This window comes from Oncorhynchus mykiss, chromosome 1, assembly GCF_057628025.1.
Source record: "Oncorhynchus mykiss isolate SJ-2025 chromosome 1, ASM5762802v1, whole genome shotgun sequence".
Lineage (NCBI taxonomy): Eukaryota > Metazoa > Chordata > Actinopteri > Salmoniformes > Salmonidae > Oncorhynchus > Oncorhynchus mykiss.
Window position 1 is genome coordinate 24,637,819 of NC_143022.1, and position 17,219 is coordinate 24,655,037.

At 41.1% G+C, this 17,219-nt stretch overlaps 1 protein-coding gene across 2 annotated transcripts in view; it reads right to left on the reverse strand.

Annotated features, from left to right (window-relative positions):
- LOC110510575 (NT-3 growth factor receptor) overlaps window positions 1–17,219 on the reverse strand; it is a 307,800-nt gene that overhangs the window by 25,601 nt on the left and 264,980 nt on the right. For both annotated transcript variants that reach the window (XM_021592045.3, XM_021591958.3), the window contains exon 12: window positions 13,881–14,069. In XM_021592045.3, the coding sequence (XP_021447720.1) occupies window positions 13,881–14,069 (189 nt within the window). The remainder of the gene's footprint in view (window positions 1–13,880; window positions 14,070–17,219) is intronic.

Genomic DNA, 17,219 nt, shown 5'->3' on the forward strand with positions numbered 1-17,219 from the left:
ACATATACCCACTAATGTCCAAGGACCAGCCCAGTACGGTACCACAGTTCCCCCCTGGAGGACTAGGGCAGAGAACAGAGATAGATACATACTGAGGGATGGGATGGACAGAGCTCGTATTACTATTGGTTGGCACAAACTAGGCATTTCCCTTATGAAGCACCTGGAAAATAGTAGCTACAATGCAATGAGCACCATTAAGGCAATAACAAATTAATAACACCATGATATCACTTCAAATATTTCTGCTTGAACTGCGACCATCTTAAAAATATGTTTGATAATGGTTTGCACTGGACTGAGACAAATAAAAAAATCTGCAAAACCCACACAAATATCAGTAATCACATTAGATAACATTTATTTAATCAGGATCCAGAAATAAGTCATTGTTTTGTTCTCTGCAATTGCTTTTTTTTATCCCCTCCCTTCTCAATTTCCCAGAGAGAGTGATAGGTTTACAATTAGCAGGTGGGCATTAATCAGCATCCTACGTGTATGCTGGAAGGTGTGCTGTCTATCCACACAAAGCAATTAAGGAAGTTACAAATAGCTTGGGCTAATTTTCTCATTACCACAGCGGTTGTGGTGCATTCACCTCTCTGTTTATGTGGGCGAGGGCATCCATTCAGGGAGTTTACCCTCACTGGGCCATATCCCTCTCAGTGTGGCCCAGTAGCACAGAGCACACAGCTGGGATAGAACAGGACAACGTCTTCATCCTAATTAGGCTGCTTTGCATTGGAAGAGCAGATGTTGACTTCACAGTGCTGAAAATGACAGAAGAGCAAACTAGAGCTGGTTTGGTTTAAAATCTTTGCAAATTATTGGTATTTGATTGGGAATATAGTTACCATAGCAATTATATCTTTCTTGCTCTCTCTCTCCAGTAGACCACAAATGACAAACAGAAGTGCAGCATTTCATTCAGTCCAATCACTGGCACTTGACTTCTGAATGATGACTTTATGCAAATGAAGCTGTTTTCAGCGGTGACTTTTCATCAAAAGTGACTTCTCATTACACAAACTCTGTTTAACATATTTGAGTTCAAACACAATTGTACAGTAGAGTAAACACAGGTGTGAAATACATACCAAATCTTCAATCTATCAGTAAAAGTCTACATTTGAGTCCTTTGTAATAGATTCTGCTGTGAACATCACATAAACCCACAATTTTCCTTTGGGTTGGGAACTAAAATAGGAAGATGCCACAGCAAACTGAAGAAATATCTGCATGTTCCCTGACCCAGTCCTCAAATGTAAAGTCCCCTTACTTCCTGGATTATTTAGTGTTTAGGTTAGTAGCAATGTAATCAGATAGGGATTTACTTCCCTCTAAAGCCTTGTTCACACTGCAGGCTTTAATGCTCAAATCAGTTTTGTTTTTCAAATCTGTTTTGGAATTCTGACTGTCCAAACAGCAATCATTTGCTGACATGGCTACGCTAGTTGTCATAGTAATGATGGGTATGTGTGCTGTGGTGTAGGCTGATTTGTGGTGGAAATTGTGCTTCCTATCAGGCAGAAGTGATGTAGCAATCAAGCGAAGGTGACAACAATGCCTACCATGGATGTTTCCCAGTAGCTTTGAATGATCAAAATCATAGGGTAAGAACACCTTTAAAGCCTCAAAGGAGAAGATGATCCAACTTTCAAAACAAGTCCTTTTTGGTTTGCCACAGAAGTCAACTAGTTAGCTGTTTAGCTTTCTAGCACATTTCCTAGTGTTTATAAACAATTAACAAGCTAGTTAGCTACCACATGTTCTTGTCAAACTGTCAACAGAGTAGCTAGCAAGCAACAAGCTATGACAAATAAGTCTAAAAACCACTGACTGCAAAGTCGCATGACCAGGAATCAGAATTGTATCTTATTTCAAACCCCATACAAAGGTGGTTTGAAATGTGGCTTGAAATATCCGGTTCCATGTGCTTTTTTGGCTGTTCAGACTGCAGGAAAAATAACAGATTCGAATCGGATATGCAAAGAAATATTGATTTGAGTCATTTGAAACTGCCAATGTGAACAAGGCTTAAAAGTTTCTATAATGCCCTGCTCAACATACTTCGATTACATGTACAAACAGAAGTACAGCATTTCATTCAGTCCAATGGCACTTGACAATCTGAAACAGCACCTCTTCAACCTCAGGAGGCTGAAGAAGGCTGAAGAAATTTGGTTTGGTCCCTTTACAGATGCACAATTGAGAGCATCCTGTCGGGCTGTATCGCCGGCTCATACTGCAACTGCACCGCCCTCAACCGTCCAGAGGGTGGTGCGGTCTGCCCAACGCATCACCGGGGGCACACTGCCCGCCCTCCATGACACATACAGCACCCGATGTCACAGCAAGGCCAAAAAGATCATCAAGGACATCAACCACCGAACCACGGCCTGTTCACCCCACTACCATCCAGAAAGAGAGGTTAGTAAAGGTGCATCAAAGCTGGGACCGAGAGACTGAAAAACAGCTTATATCTCAAGGCCATCAGACTGTTAAATAACCTTCACTAGCCGGCCTCCACCCGGTTACCCAACTCTGCACCTTAGAGGCTGCTGCCCTGTATACATAGACATAGAATCACTGGCCACTTTAATAATGGAACACTAGTCACTTTAACAATTTTTACATACTGCTTTACTCATCTCATGTATATACTGTATTCCATTCTACTGTATTTTAGTCGATGCTACTCCGATATTGCTCGTCCTAATACAGTATTTATATATTTCTTAATTTCATCATTTTACTTAAAGATTTGTGTGTAATGTTGAAACTTATTAGATGCCACTGCACTATTGGAGCTAGAAACACAAGCATTTCACTACACCCACAATAACATCTGCTAAGTATGTGACCAATAAACTGTGATTTGATTTGTACTACTCCTAGCAAGACCTTTCCTACTCTCTCTAAAACCCTGTGGGTGTCTCACACACAGTACCTTGTCTTCTATTCTTCACAATGTTGTTTCTATGATACCTGTCCTAACAGTTCTCTCACACAACTTAGTTTTTGCCTCCTCATAATATTTCTTGAAACAAAGACATACACAACAACATTCCATGAGAAAACCAGATGCATTTGAGGATTCATTAATGTATCTATGCCGTTAGGCATACTTAAAAAATTAAGAGATGTTGATCTATTTAGATGATTCACAGGAAGAGAAAATGTTTTAAATAAACCACAGCCTGCTGAGCTGACTCCTGTTGAATAAGTGTTAGAAGTGTCTGTCTCCCCTCAGTGGCTAGACCATATCAAGTTCATATACAGTACACAACATGTGGAAAACAAGTGTCCTGAAGACATTAGTAATATGGGGTGGGGGAGTGTGTGCTGCTTGCCAGCTAGGTGAATGGCTAATGGCTCTGTGTACTGGTGTAATGAAAACAGTGTGGGAATGCGGAGAGAGGGCACAGCCTGCATGTGTTCAGTGTTGGGGGCAGTTGGCAGATGGTGCCCCAAAATGACTGTTCGAGGGGATCCCGGAAAGTACCGGCCTGTCTGTTAGTCTGTAAACACCCTTGCAGCATTCTCAGACTTTTGTACCTCACAGACAGAAGACACTGTTCTACAGAGCAGAGCACCTTCTCCTCTCACGACTCCTCCTCTTATACCTCCCCCTCACGCATAGCGCTCTCCTCTCATGCCTCCCACACGCATCATTCCCCGCTCCTCTCACAAACAAATAAACAAAATGCAAATGAGGGCCGTGGCCATAAAAGGCTCCAATCTCTGAATCTCTCCATGCGAGTCATCCACAGGGCTCTCACCTGAATCCCAGTGTCACCTTACGTGGTTGCCTTGCCTCATCTTTATTTGATTATTTTTCTCTTATGCAGATGAGCAGAATGAATCTCTATCAGCACATTTCCTCCACAGGCTCTGCCAGACACTGGCTGATACATAATGTAGAGCGCGCTCTCTCGCTCTTCAGAGCAGCACAGTTCTCCAGGTGCTTTGGCTGAGGGGATGTTGAAGAACACTACAGCAAACAGAGGGATGCAGAGCATGAAGTAGGAAAACCATCAAAACACTACAAAAATAAGGCACTCAACAACAGGTCAGAGGAGTGCACTGCGGTTGCCATAGATTTTGTAACCGTACATCTATGGATTGCAAACATACAGTACAATTACACTAGGATTTGTTCCTGTTGCTTTGTTCCAAACACAATAGGCATATGTACAATATCGTCAAACATAGCACAAATTAATTCGACCTTCCAACGCTTCTACACCCAACCTTATGGTGAGCGAAGGGCCTTGCCACCATAAAGTGAAACTAGATGCAGAGAAGAAATAGACAGGTTATTCACGTATGGAAACATCTATCATATTCTTATGTTGGTGTTGACAGAAGGAGAGATCAAGGAGAGACAGACACACAGAGAGAGGATATCATACTCGGGTGATTCTGGGAAAGTGTGTTGTGTCAGAAAGTCCTGAAGGGAAACAAAAGGCAGGGCAATTCATGACTGCCGTTGAAACCTGGATGCTGCACAGCACTGTCAGTAAACATGACAATCACATGAATAAGGAATGAGCTTTAAAGTGCGAGCAGTGGTGTGTGAAAAAGAAGTCTCATTGTGTCTGGAGAGGCTTGCGAGGAAGGAAGCAGCAGGCTTCACTTCAGGGCTTTAAAACCATCCAAGGTTGATTGGAGGATTGTACTGTAGCGCGGTGTACGTATAAAGAGGGCCGAACATAAGGAGCAGCTGGAGTCAGTGCCAACCCTCTCAGCAAGGCTCCTCCCAAAACAAAACAGGACATAAGGAAGCCAAAAGAGCACAGTGAGAGATACAGACTGGGTTCAAATGTGTTCTGTGGAGCAGGAGGAATGACTAATACAGGTACTCAAACTCTTTCATACTCTGACTTGAATTTACTTTGGAGTGAACCAGCAGCACTCAGGGTCAGAGGTTGGAACCGGTTCAGGGAACAGAACCGAAAACCAGAAATATCAAAGTTTTTAGAGGAACAGAAACATAACTGAGAACGAAAGTGATATATACTGTTCAGGAACAGAACAGTTATTTTAAAAACATGGGAACCGGTTAATAGTCCCCACAAACAAACGCAACAAAGCTCCTACGCAAAGCCAACTTTCTGAAGTTCATAGACATTCACAGTTCCTTCAGAGAATCCACCCCTCTGTAGATATAATTCTATGGGCCTTATTGGCAATAATGCATGTGATAACAACAAGATGCCCAGCGCTTCATGTCCAACATTGTCCTCACCTGCAAAATTTCAGTCGCATGTCGCACCCTACACTTCACTTGTCTGTCCAATGCACGTAAATAGCTTGCCCGCTCTTGAGCAAGCTGCTCTATCCATTGGTGAAATAATTTAATGTCGAGCTAAATGTAAAAAAATATATAGATTTCAGAGTTTTAAAAAGGAACAGAAAGGAACAACATAAACCTTAACCTTTTTGGTTCAAACCAGTTCAGAACTTTATTTTGCTGGTCAGAACAGTGGAATGGAACGAAAAAATAATGGTTCTGTTCAGTACAAAATGATTGGAAAATAATTTTGGTTCCAACCCCTGCTTAGGTGAAATTGGATGACCTCAAGTGCAGATGTTGGGGAGATAAATCGGAGTTAAATTGTGCGAGTCAAAATGTTTTGGGGCTGAAAAGCCATCATCAATTTTTTATGCTAGAGACTCTGCACACAGTCTGTGTCGCAGAGACGTTAAACACAGTCTGTGTGAGGGTACAAACCACACATATCATCTTCTTGTACAAAAGCTATGATTTGACTTCAACAAATCCTTCTTTGGGATGAAAGAATGGCCAACTACCCATCACATATCGGAACTACTTTAAGTATAGGAAAGCATAGATTTCTTCAATGGAAAACTAGTTTGGTTAATGTGACATATACTGAATATATTTCACTCCAAAACATGCTTCTTTCATCTGTTATGTGTCAATATAGAGCCTGTACTCTCTGTAAGTATGTGAAGCATTTATTTTTTCATTTCGATTTTATTGGCAAATTAAAATGTTGAAACACTCCCCCGACTCTAACCAGTATTCCACTGTTATTGAGACACTGTCAAGGTCATTATAACTTTCTGACTCCAGTACTGCAGCAGAAGTTGCATCCATGGATGGATACAGTAGCATAGCAGGAGGTGGAGCGCAGAGCAAGGATAGAGTCTGCAGTGTGATGACCGTTCCGCCACTGAGTTGCAATTAGAATGCTTTTAATGAGTTGGGAGACTCAAATTTGCATACATATAGCTACGTTAAGTATTTACTTCAAGGAAGAAATTAGAGGAAGAAAAAATTAAGCAATGGATTTAGCAAGTAATACATACCCAACAAGTGATGAGATTTTTAGCCTGTTGATCATATTACTGTATGTTCAGTAATGTATGAAAGTGGCATCAACTGTAAAGTATACTACATATGACTACTCTCCTTTTATAATAATAAGTGTCCTACAAAAATGTTCCTTTTCTTAAGAGGCCAGCTGTTAACTGGTAGATAACCCTCAACTCATATGTTCATCCTTAAATGGAGCTATAAAAATAGCCATGATTTCTCGGACGATGGGGCTCATTGGATGTTGTTTTGCACCTAAATCCAACTGATGAATACATTGATGGATGAGGGGAGTGGCCACGAAACCTGGCTATGGGTCATGGAGCAGGGTTACAGCCAATCTCTGATATTGATTGCATCTGGACAAAACTCATATTTTGCTCATGATCTCTGTGTAGGGGACAGCCATCAGTCAACTGTTGCCATGAAAAGAGAAGATGGGGGGAGGTATCTGTTCTGTAGTGGTGGAGCAGGGGCTAACATTTAGTATCTGGTTCTGAATACTGTTCTTTTCACCTTGCAACAGAAAATTACCTGTCTAAAGAAAAGGAGATGGAGTGATTGAGTGATTGATTAAGTGATTGGGTGAGAGAGTGGGTGAGTAAGTGAGTGAGTGAGTGAGTGAGTGAGTGAGTGAGTGAGTGAGTGAGTGAGTGAGTGAATGTTGCTCTATCTTTCTCACATAGTAATGGTATTTTGTTTTACCTCTTGGTAACATTTGCTATTGCTACCATTCCCGGTAGACAGCCAAGTCTTTGACTTTGAGGTGATTTGAAATACTTCTGGCCTGAAGCTCTTCAAGTGATTACCTGAATAAATACATTTAGACAACAGCTCTGCACTAGCCATATCTGCATTTCATCACTGAACATATTACATCTGCTCATTATGAAAGGCTATAAAAATAAAACCAAGCTGGCAGATGATATAACCTGTTTCATTAAAACACCAGGCAGAGTGCAACAAAGAGGTTGTCTGAAGAGGTAGAAGTCGAAGCCAGGTTTGGATGGGCCTTGCCAGGGGACATGTCCTCCGTCTTTTTGTTACTAAAAAGGATTCATTTCCCACAGATTCTCTACCTGCAGGTAATGGGAAGGAATCCAGCTGGCCACAAGTTGTGCTGCTCCTATCAGCCCTCTCTCTCTCTGCAGTTAGGCTGACTGTCCTGCAGCTCAGTAACTAGCTGGTAGCAGAGAGGGGGAGCATTCTGACAGAGGGTACAGGCTCTGACCACAGAGACACTCATGATGAATATTTCAAGTAAATGTACATTTAATCAAATTAGTTCCTTGATGAATTAAGTGAATGTGTCATGTCCTGACCATAGAAAGCCTTTATTTTCTATGGTGGAGTAGGTCAGGGCATGACTGGGGGGTGTTCTAGTTTATTATTTCTATGTGTAGTCTAGTTTTTGTATTTCTATGTTGGCCTGGTATGGTTCCCAATCAGAGCCAGATGTCTATCGTTGTCTCTGATTGGGGATCATATTTAGGTAGCCTTTCCCCACCTGTTTGTGGATTCTTGTTTTGTATTGTTGCTTTTGAGCCCTACAAGGCTGTATGTTCGTTTGTTTGTTTCTCATTATTGTTTCTGTTGCTGGTTCACATTCAAATAAATTATGATGAACCCAAATCACGCTGCACCTTGGTCTACCCATTTCGACGAGTGTTACAGAATGCCAATCTAACTGCAGTTTCTGAGTTTGTGTAACGGTCGTCGTAGGTGGAAGAAGAGGAGGACCAATGCGTAGCGTGGTAAGTGTCCATGTTAGATTTATTCGATAACTGAACACTGAACAAAAACAATAAAACGACAACACGAACAGTCCTGAACGGTGAAGCAAAACACAGAACATAAAATAATCACCCACAACTCAAGGGTGAAAACAGGTTACCTAAGTATGGTTCTCAATCAGGGACAATGATTGACAGCTGCCTCTGATTGAGAACCATACCAATCCAAACACAGAAATCCCAAATCATAGAAAAAAGAACGTAGACTGCCCACCCCAACTCACGCCCTGACCATACTAAAACAAAGACAAAACAAAGGAACTAAGGTCAGAACGTAACAGCTTGTTGATGCATCATTTATCATGTATCTCTTCAAGTAAAATATTTGTGCATTTCAGTGAAAATATTTCCTATTCTTACTGTATGTAGGTAAATGTACACTGAACAAAAATATAAATGCAACAATTTAGAAGATTTTACTGAGTTACAGTTCATATAAGGAAACCAGTTAATTTAAATAAATAAATTCATACAATAATAATTAATTATTATTTTATGTATTTATATATCAGAAAACCAGTCAATATCTGGTGTGACCACCATTTGCCTCATCCAGTCCTCTTCAATGGGTGTGCAAAGTTGCTAGATATTGGCGGGAAACTGGAACATGCTGTCGTACAGCTCGATCCAGAGCATCCCAAACGCTCAATGGGTGACATGTCTAGTGAGTATGCAGGCCATGGAAGAACTGGGATATTTTCAGCTTCCAGGAGTTGTGCAAAGGTCCTTGCGACATGGGCACTACATTATCATACTGAAACATGCAGTGATGGTGGCGGATGAATGGCACAACAGCTGGCCTCAGGATCTCTTCACGGAATCTCTGTGCATTAAAATTGGCATCGATAAAATGCTATTGTGTTCATTGTCGGTCAGTTATGCCTGCCCATACCCTAACCCCACCATCACCATGGGGCACTCTGTTCACAACGTTGTTGTCCACACAACACTCACCCACACGACGCCATACTCGCTGTCTGCAATCTGCCTAGTACAGTTGAAACCGGGATTCATCCGTGAAGAGCAAGCTTTTCTAGTGTGCCAGTGGCCATTGAAGGTGAGCATTTGCCCACTGAAGTTGGTTATAATTCCAAACTGCGGTCAGGTCAAGACCCTGGTGAGGATGATGAGCACGCAGATGAGCTTCCCTTAGACAGTTTCTGACAGTTTATGCAGACATTCTCTGGTTGTGTAAACCCACAGTTTCATCAGATGTCCGGGTGGCTGGTCTCAGACGAACCCGCAAGTGAAGAAGCCGACTGTGGAGGGCTGGTCGTGGTTACACGTCGTCTGCTGTAGTGAGGCCGGTTGGACTTACTACCAAATTCTCTAAAACAACGTTGGAGACGTCTTATGGGAGAGAATTGAACATTACATTCTCTGGTGGACATTCCTGCCGTCAACATGCCAATTGCAGTATCTCTAAAAATATCTGTGACATCTGTGGCATTGTGTTGTGTGACAAAACTGCACATTTTAGAGTTGCATTTTATTGTCCCTTGCACAAGGTGCAACTGTATAATGACCATGCTATTTAATTAGCTTCTTAATATGCCACACATGTCAGGAGGATATGTTGGCAAAGGAGAAATGCTCACTAACAGGGTTGTACTATGAACACATTTTGCACAACATTTGAGAGAAATAAGCTTTTTGTGTGTATTGAACATTTCAGGGATCTTATATTTCAGCTCATGAAACATGGGACCAACACTTTACATGTTGCGTTTATATTTTTATTCAGTATATATTTCCATTCAAACCCATCTGCCTCTAGTATTAAAGTAGTATTAAATATAAACCACAGAAATATCTGGTAAATATCTGGTAAAGCTGACCGATGAATTATCAACGAAAGCCACAGGTACGTGCGTGACACTAGATGAAGCCATTGGATTTACTGTTGCAGTAATTTAAATATCAGTGATTATAACCACACAAGGTGATTTCCATGATGGACCTGATTCTTCATCAGCTGCGGCATTAGACTGGCTGAGGGGAACAACACTGTGATTTATGCTCAGACAGAGAAAATAACGACAGCACCCTCGGGCCATGAATTTCTACTGGATCTCGCTCTTGCTGTAAATACGTATTAAAATGCCCTGGAGTGAGCTTGGTAAGGTTTGCTGTCGTCTCTGCTAAGAGAAAAGTTAGCATCTTGTTGGTGACATCTTTTGTCTACAGAGAGCTCAAGTGAGTCTTACCTTAATTATATTATAATAAATCCATTATCACAAACAGACAAAGGGTTATGACTTATCAGAAACCGAAAGGACACATCTTTCCAATATGATAGTCCTGTACTAAACCTGTATGAAGAACATTTATACCCACTTGCACTAAAAGAGGATGATATTTGACGATTGCTTAAAAAAATTATTAAGACATCAAGCATTAAAAAAATGTAATTTCACAGTGAATTTCACTACGCTGTGTAAATTCTTATTGCTTCTACTCTTCTGATCTCTTGGAGGAAAGAAACCCACATTGTTCAGTGTTGTTTGAAGGAAAGTCAACGAGGATGAAGTAGGTCTCGGTTTTTCCTCTCTGCTCATTGATTGGTTGAATATATCTCATTGCCTACTTAAAGTCCATGAGGTCAGCTTTATCCGAGCAGTGTTTCTCTGAGTGTCTGTCTGTTTTGGGTATTTCATTTTGAACAGTCAATGCCTCGTTTAGTATATAGCACATAGTGTCATAAAGGGCATTTTTTTACTTCATTTTCATCCCCATTTGATTTGGATCCTAGAGTACTATATAATGAATGATCAATATACTAACTGTTTCTGATATTTTGTTGTACAAAGCCATCACATGCAGAGACACACAGTAGACACACAGATGAACAGTCGCACACAGATGAACAGTCACACACACACACACACACACACACACACACACACACACACACACACACACACACACACACACACACACACACACACACACACAAGAACCTGATGGATTGGCTTAAAAGATTCATGCAATGTATAATGTATAAATCCTGCAATGTATTTTTCAGGACTAAATGTGATTTCCTTTTCTCTCATTGGGTCTCCCTTTCGAACCCAGCGAGCCCTGGGAGTCTGGACTATATTGAAGGTGTGTGTGCGTGCAGGGTCAGGTGTGTGAGCTGTGGGACCACTCATTTAGTTAAACATAGCCCTGCTGGTTTTGATGAGAACCGTGGCTGCAGGAGAGTGCCAGTAACTCATCTTAAATTCACATCACGTACTGTAGCATGTCCTCCATCTGACATGACAAATCCTGCTGCTTTACACGCCATTCATGATGAGTTTCTCTCTCCACAGCTACCAGGCACTTCTTGATTGTGTATCAGATGGAACAGCGGATATTGGCTTTGCTTGCCTCTTGTGTGCCTCTATCATTTTTCATCCATATATCTTTTTTTCTCAAAGATTCACGGAAATGTGAACAATTAGTGTCTCGAGAGGATGCAGACCTTTCCAACATTTAGTATTGATCCAATTACAGTTATGATCTCCACTGAGTGTACAAAACATTAGGAACACCTGGTCTTTCCATGACATTGACTGACCAACTGAATCCAGGTGAAAGCTATTATCTCTTATTGATGTCACCTGTTAAATCCACTTCAATCAGTGTAGATGAATGGGGGAGAAAGGTTAAAGAAAGTTTTTTAAGCCTTAAGACAATTGAGACATCGATTGTGAATGTGTACCATTCAGAGGGGAAAGGGCAAAACAAAAGATTGAATTGCCTTTGAAAGGGGTGTCAAGAACTGCAACGCTGCTGGGTTTTTCATGTTCAACAGTTTCCCGTGTGTATCAAGAATGGTCCACCACCCAAAGGACATCCAGCCAACTTGACACAACTGTGGGAGCATTGGAGTCAACATGGGCCAGCATCCCTGTGGAATGCTTTCGACACCTTGTAGAGTCCATGCCTCGACGAATTGAGGCTGTTCTGAGGGCAAAAGGGGGTGCAACTCAATATTAGGAAGGTACTACAGAATGTTTGTACACTTAGAGTACATTTTCCATGCCAGGTCAGATAAACGTAGCCTGCTGCTACAGAGTAATATCACATTCTGTAGCCTAACAGCAAAGGAATGTGTGGTAATAGTAAGATACAGTGTAAGATACATAATTATTGGGACAGTGAAGCGTAAATAATGTATTGTGTCATTTTGGAGTCCCTTTTTATTGTAAATAAGAGTATAATATTTTTCTAAACACTTCTACATTAATGTGGATGCTACCATGATTAAGAAAAAATGTTTCACTGTCCCAATAATTATGGAGGGTAATGTATATAAAATGCTGTACATGGCCAAAGAGACCTGTTAAATGGCTCATGCATAACATAGGACTGAAAGCACCTGCAGAAAAATTAAGCCCTCAGCTACAAATTCCCTACAAAACTCACTCTTTTTCAGATAGACACATACAGTAATTCCAATCAGTCTATATGGGGAGACACTCAACCAAATCTGTGTGTAAAAAAAAAAAAAAAGCTGTAGCAGAGATCAAAGCCTTTAATCAATACACAACTTTTGGAACGATAAAAAGAAAACCAATTCATTAGGAAAAAAGAGAACTGCGAATAGAATTGCAAGAGGGGGGAAAGTCAATGTGAGAGACTGCACAGCATTAGTTAACGTAATCAGCTGCTCTTCAGTCTTTTTCAAGGGATGTGAAAATGGGGACATTACTGGGGGTTCAACTTCAAAAGAAATCCAATAGGAGCAACATTTGTGAGCAAACAAAACGTATTTAGAGTTAAATGGCGATAAGGAGTTGCTTGGATACACACAACATGGACAATGAGTGAATATAGCAGCCGTTATAGTCTGCGTTCAGATGTAGGTTTCTGGAACCTATGAGAGGATGATTCATGAGACACCATCTTCAGAGGCAGATATAAATCAAGACAATTTTGCAAAGAATAATTCCTATACAAGAGAGCCAGTGGAAATGGTTACACTGCCAATGCAGTGTGTAGAGGTAGAAAATAAAGGACATAAATACTGTACATCTTTGGAAAGACAGTAAATCAAAATCAAAACAAATTTTATTGGTCACAAATACATATTTAGCAGTTGTTAATGCGGGTGTAGCGAAATGCTTGTGAGTTACCGCTGCTCTGGTATCCAAAAGCTCTTTTCAGCTGTATGTAATAACACACAAAAAAGTCTGCGCTAATAATGTAAGAAATAACACACAAAAAAATGAAATAATGCAAAGTTGCTTAGGAGCTAAAGGCAGAGCTGCCATATCTGTCCGCACCATCTTCATAACCAATTCTGAATCATGGTTCTGAAGTGGATCATATATAGAGCAACATGGCACTACCTGCAGAGAGTAAACAATACCTTTAAATCCCAAAGAATGAAACATTCCCACAGTCCCAGATTAGGAGGGATCAAGGCAACATGGAAAATTATATGAAACTCACAGGGCCTCATACATGATTTAAGTATGATTTTATCTATATCGTATTAATAAATGTATGTGAAAGATTTAATAAACAATGGTCACACCTACAGTGAAACATTGTGCTGCTTCTCTATGATATAAAAAATAATAATTTAAAGACTTTTAAGGTAGGACTAAATAATTAATTTCTGTTTGAAGGGGTACAGAGGGCATCTTGGGCATTTTGGGCCTTGGGCTAACACTAGCCCATGTTGATAGGAACATACAGAGGGATGATAAGAATGACTGTGAATGTCAACAGAGCTGATGTGTACTCACAGGTAGCAGGCTTATTACAGTTGTGTCCGTGTCTGAAGTATTGCGGGTTCTCAATGACAGGGATACGGGTCATCCCGATGACCACAGCATCTGGCCCAGCGTCAAGGGTACAGGGGGTGATGATGCCATGGTTGACATGGTGAAGAGGGCTAGCCGAGTCTTCCTCACCACTGATCACTGCTACTGGTCCTGAGAGATGGAGGGAGGGAGAAAAGAGAAGATTCCTTTACCTTATTATCCAATGTATATGAATGTCCAAAGTATTTTGTATTCTGAGAGAGAGAGAGAGAGAGAGAGAGAGAGAGAGAGAGAGGAAGAAGAAATAGAGAAGGAGAGGGAATCTGTCAGACAGCCATCAGGCAGAGGTCTGCCACCATACAAAGGATGGTGCATTTTAATCAAAATAGAATGCAGGAGGATAAATCCATGAGCTGGGCCATTCATAATTTATTAATATGTCTGAAAGCAATAAGCATGCAGACTAATTTGTCAGTATAAGAATTATCTCTGTACGGCTCAGCTCGGTTGCCCTCAGAACGCTTTAAGCAATCTAAACGAGCATTAACTGGCTTAGCCTAATTATGAACCCAACAGTCTTTGCTACAATGGCCCTGGGCAACCATTATTCGTAAAATTCAAATCCTCACCCAGCCCTCACATAAATCAATGTCCCATTCATCTCACAACTCTACCTCTCCCATCCCATCTCATGCTCGCTCTAACCGCTCTGTGCTCCTACTCTGACAGAGCCGTGAGAAAACGGAAACAGGCAATAAATGGTAGAGTACATTCTAAAGAATTGTTTGGGGAATGTCAAATATTTAACAGTGTGTTCCTACTAGGCTATGTACAGAGTGTGTCTGATCAGGGCAGAAAACAAGCTCTATTAAATGGCTCCAATATAATAGCAGCTCAGTGTACACTGCCATGCACAACATCCTGGCTTGACAAGTGATCAGGGAAGACAGATAGGATTCATGGATTGGGCTGTTACAGTACTACCGCAACATAGGCGGTCACGAGTCATGATGGCAGTAAAATACCACATGACCTTTTAGTCACAGTAATTAATATTCCCCAAGCTCTGATGCTGCTGATGGTCATTAGCAGCCTACCCAAACTTGCTAACTGCCTGGTACTCAGCACTCTATTGTCCCTCTAATCACTCTGACATCAATGCAAACGTCATGTCACAACATTTCTATAGGCTATGCAATTGCATGAGAAAACAGAGTAATGGCCTCTATAAAAAACCTCTTATGGCTTAGATCCCGCTAACGGGATCGATATGACAACAGCCAGTGAAAGTGCAGGGCGCCAAATTCAAAACAACAGAAATCTCAGATTTAAAATTCCTCAAACATACAAGTATTTTGCACCATTTTAAAGTTAACTTGTTGTTAATCCCACCACAGTGTCCGATTTCAAAAAGGCTTTATGACGAAAGCACACCAAACGATTATGTTATGTCTGCATCTAGTCACAGAAAAACACAGCCATTTTCAGTTTACTCTGGGCACTTTATTCATCCAAGCTACTCAATACTGCCCCAAGACCCACTCCAGGTCATTTATAAGTCTATGCTAGGTAAAGGTAGGCCTTATCGCAGTTCACTGGTCACGATAACAACACCCACCCGTAGCACACATTCCAGCAGGCACAGTATATCTCACTTATCATCCTCAAAGCCAACACCTCATTTGGCCGCCTTTCCTTCCAGTTCTCTGCTGCCAGTGACTGGAACAAATTGCAAAAATCGCTGGAGACTTTTATTTCCCTCACCAACTTTAAACATCAACTATCTGAGCAGCTAACCGACCGCTGCAGCTGTACATAGTCCATCTGTAAATAGCCCACCCAATCTACCTACCTCATCCCCATACTGTTTTTATTTTGTTTACTTTTCAGCTCTTTTGCATACCAGTATCTCTACTTGCACATCATCATCTGCTCATTTATCACTCCAGTGTTAATCTGCTAAATTGTAATTGTTCGCTCCTATGGCCTATTTATTGCCTACCTTCTCATGCCTTTTGAACACACTGTATATAGACTTTCTTTTTTTCTACTGTGTCATTGACTTGTTTATTGTGTTATTGGCTTGTTTATTGTTTACTCCATGTGTAACTCTGTGTTGTTGTCTGTGTCACACTGCTTTGCTTTATCTTGGCCAGGTCGACAGTTGCAAATGAGAACTTGTTCTCAACTAGCCTACCTGGTTAAATAAAGGTGAAATATAAAAATAAAAAAATAACAGAACTCATATGGCAGGCAAAAACCTGAGAAAAAATCCAACCAGGAAGTGGGAAATCTGAGGTTTGTAGTTTTTCAAGTCATTGCCTATCAAATATGCAGTGTCTATGGGGTCCTAAGGCTTCCACTAGATGTCAACAGTCTTTAGAACCTTGTTTGATGCTTCTACTGTGAAGGAGGGGGGAATGGGAGCTGAATGAGCCAGAGGTCTGCCAGAGTGGCATGAGCTAGTCACGCACGTTCACGTGAGAGTTAGCTTGCGTTCCATTGCATTTCTACAGACAAAGGAATTCTCCAGTTGGGGGGGGGGGGCTAATATACTTGTTCAAACAGGCACACACACACACACACACACACACACACACACACACACACACACACACACACACACACACACACACACACACACACACACACACACACACACACACACACACACACACACAGTATCCCCAAAGCAAAGCCATTCTAACGGCCATGGTGCGCTGTCTGACTGCGAAGATACATGGCATTGTCCCTGGCATGGTTCCCTTCGAATTCGCACAATGTTATCCTTAATATCCTGCATATGCCTACGCGTGCAAAGTGTATTTTAGAAAGTAACAGCTAGGCCAGCAACATATACGTTGAAACAAAAGGTTAACTTACAAATGTGTGTGTGTGTATAGGCATGGTGTTTTATTTGGCTACACTTCCAATGAAGTAGCCTCATAGGCCTATGCATATTATCTTATTAATGTACGTCACAAATTGCGTGGAGTAGGATTGCGTGTCCCTGTTGGGCTCAAAGGCTGCCTCCTCCTTGTTTACAGACAGATTATTTCACTTATAAATCCATGTATCACAATTCCAGTGGATCAGAAGTTTACATACACTAAGTTGACTGTGCCTTTACACAGCTTGGAAAATTCCAGAAAATTATGTCATGGCTTTAGCAGCTTCTGCTAATTAACATAATTTGAGTCAATTGAAGGTGCACCTGTGGATGTATTTCAAGGCCTAACTTAAAACTCAGTGCCTCTTTGCTTGACATCATGGGAAAATCAAAAGAAATCAGCCAAAAAATGTGTAGACATCCACAAGTCT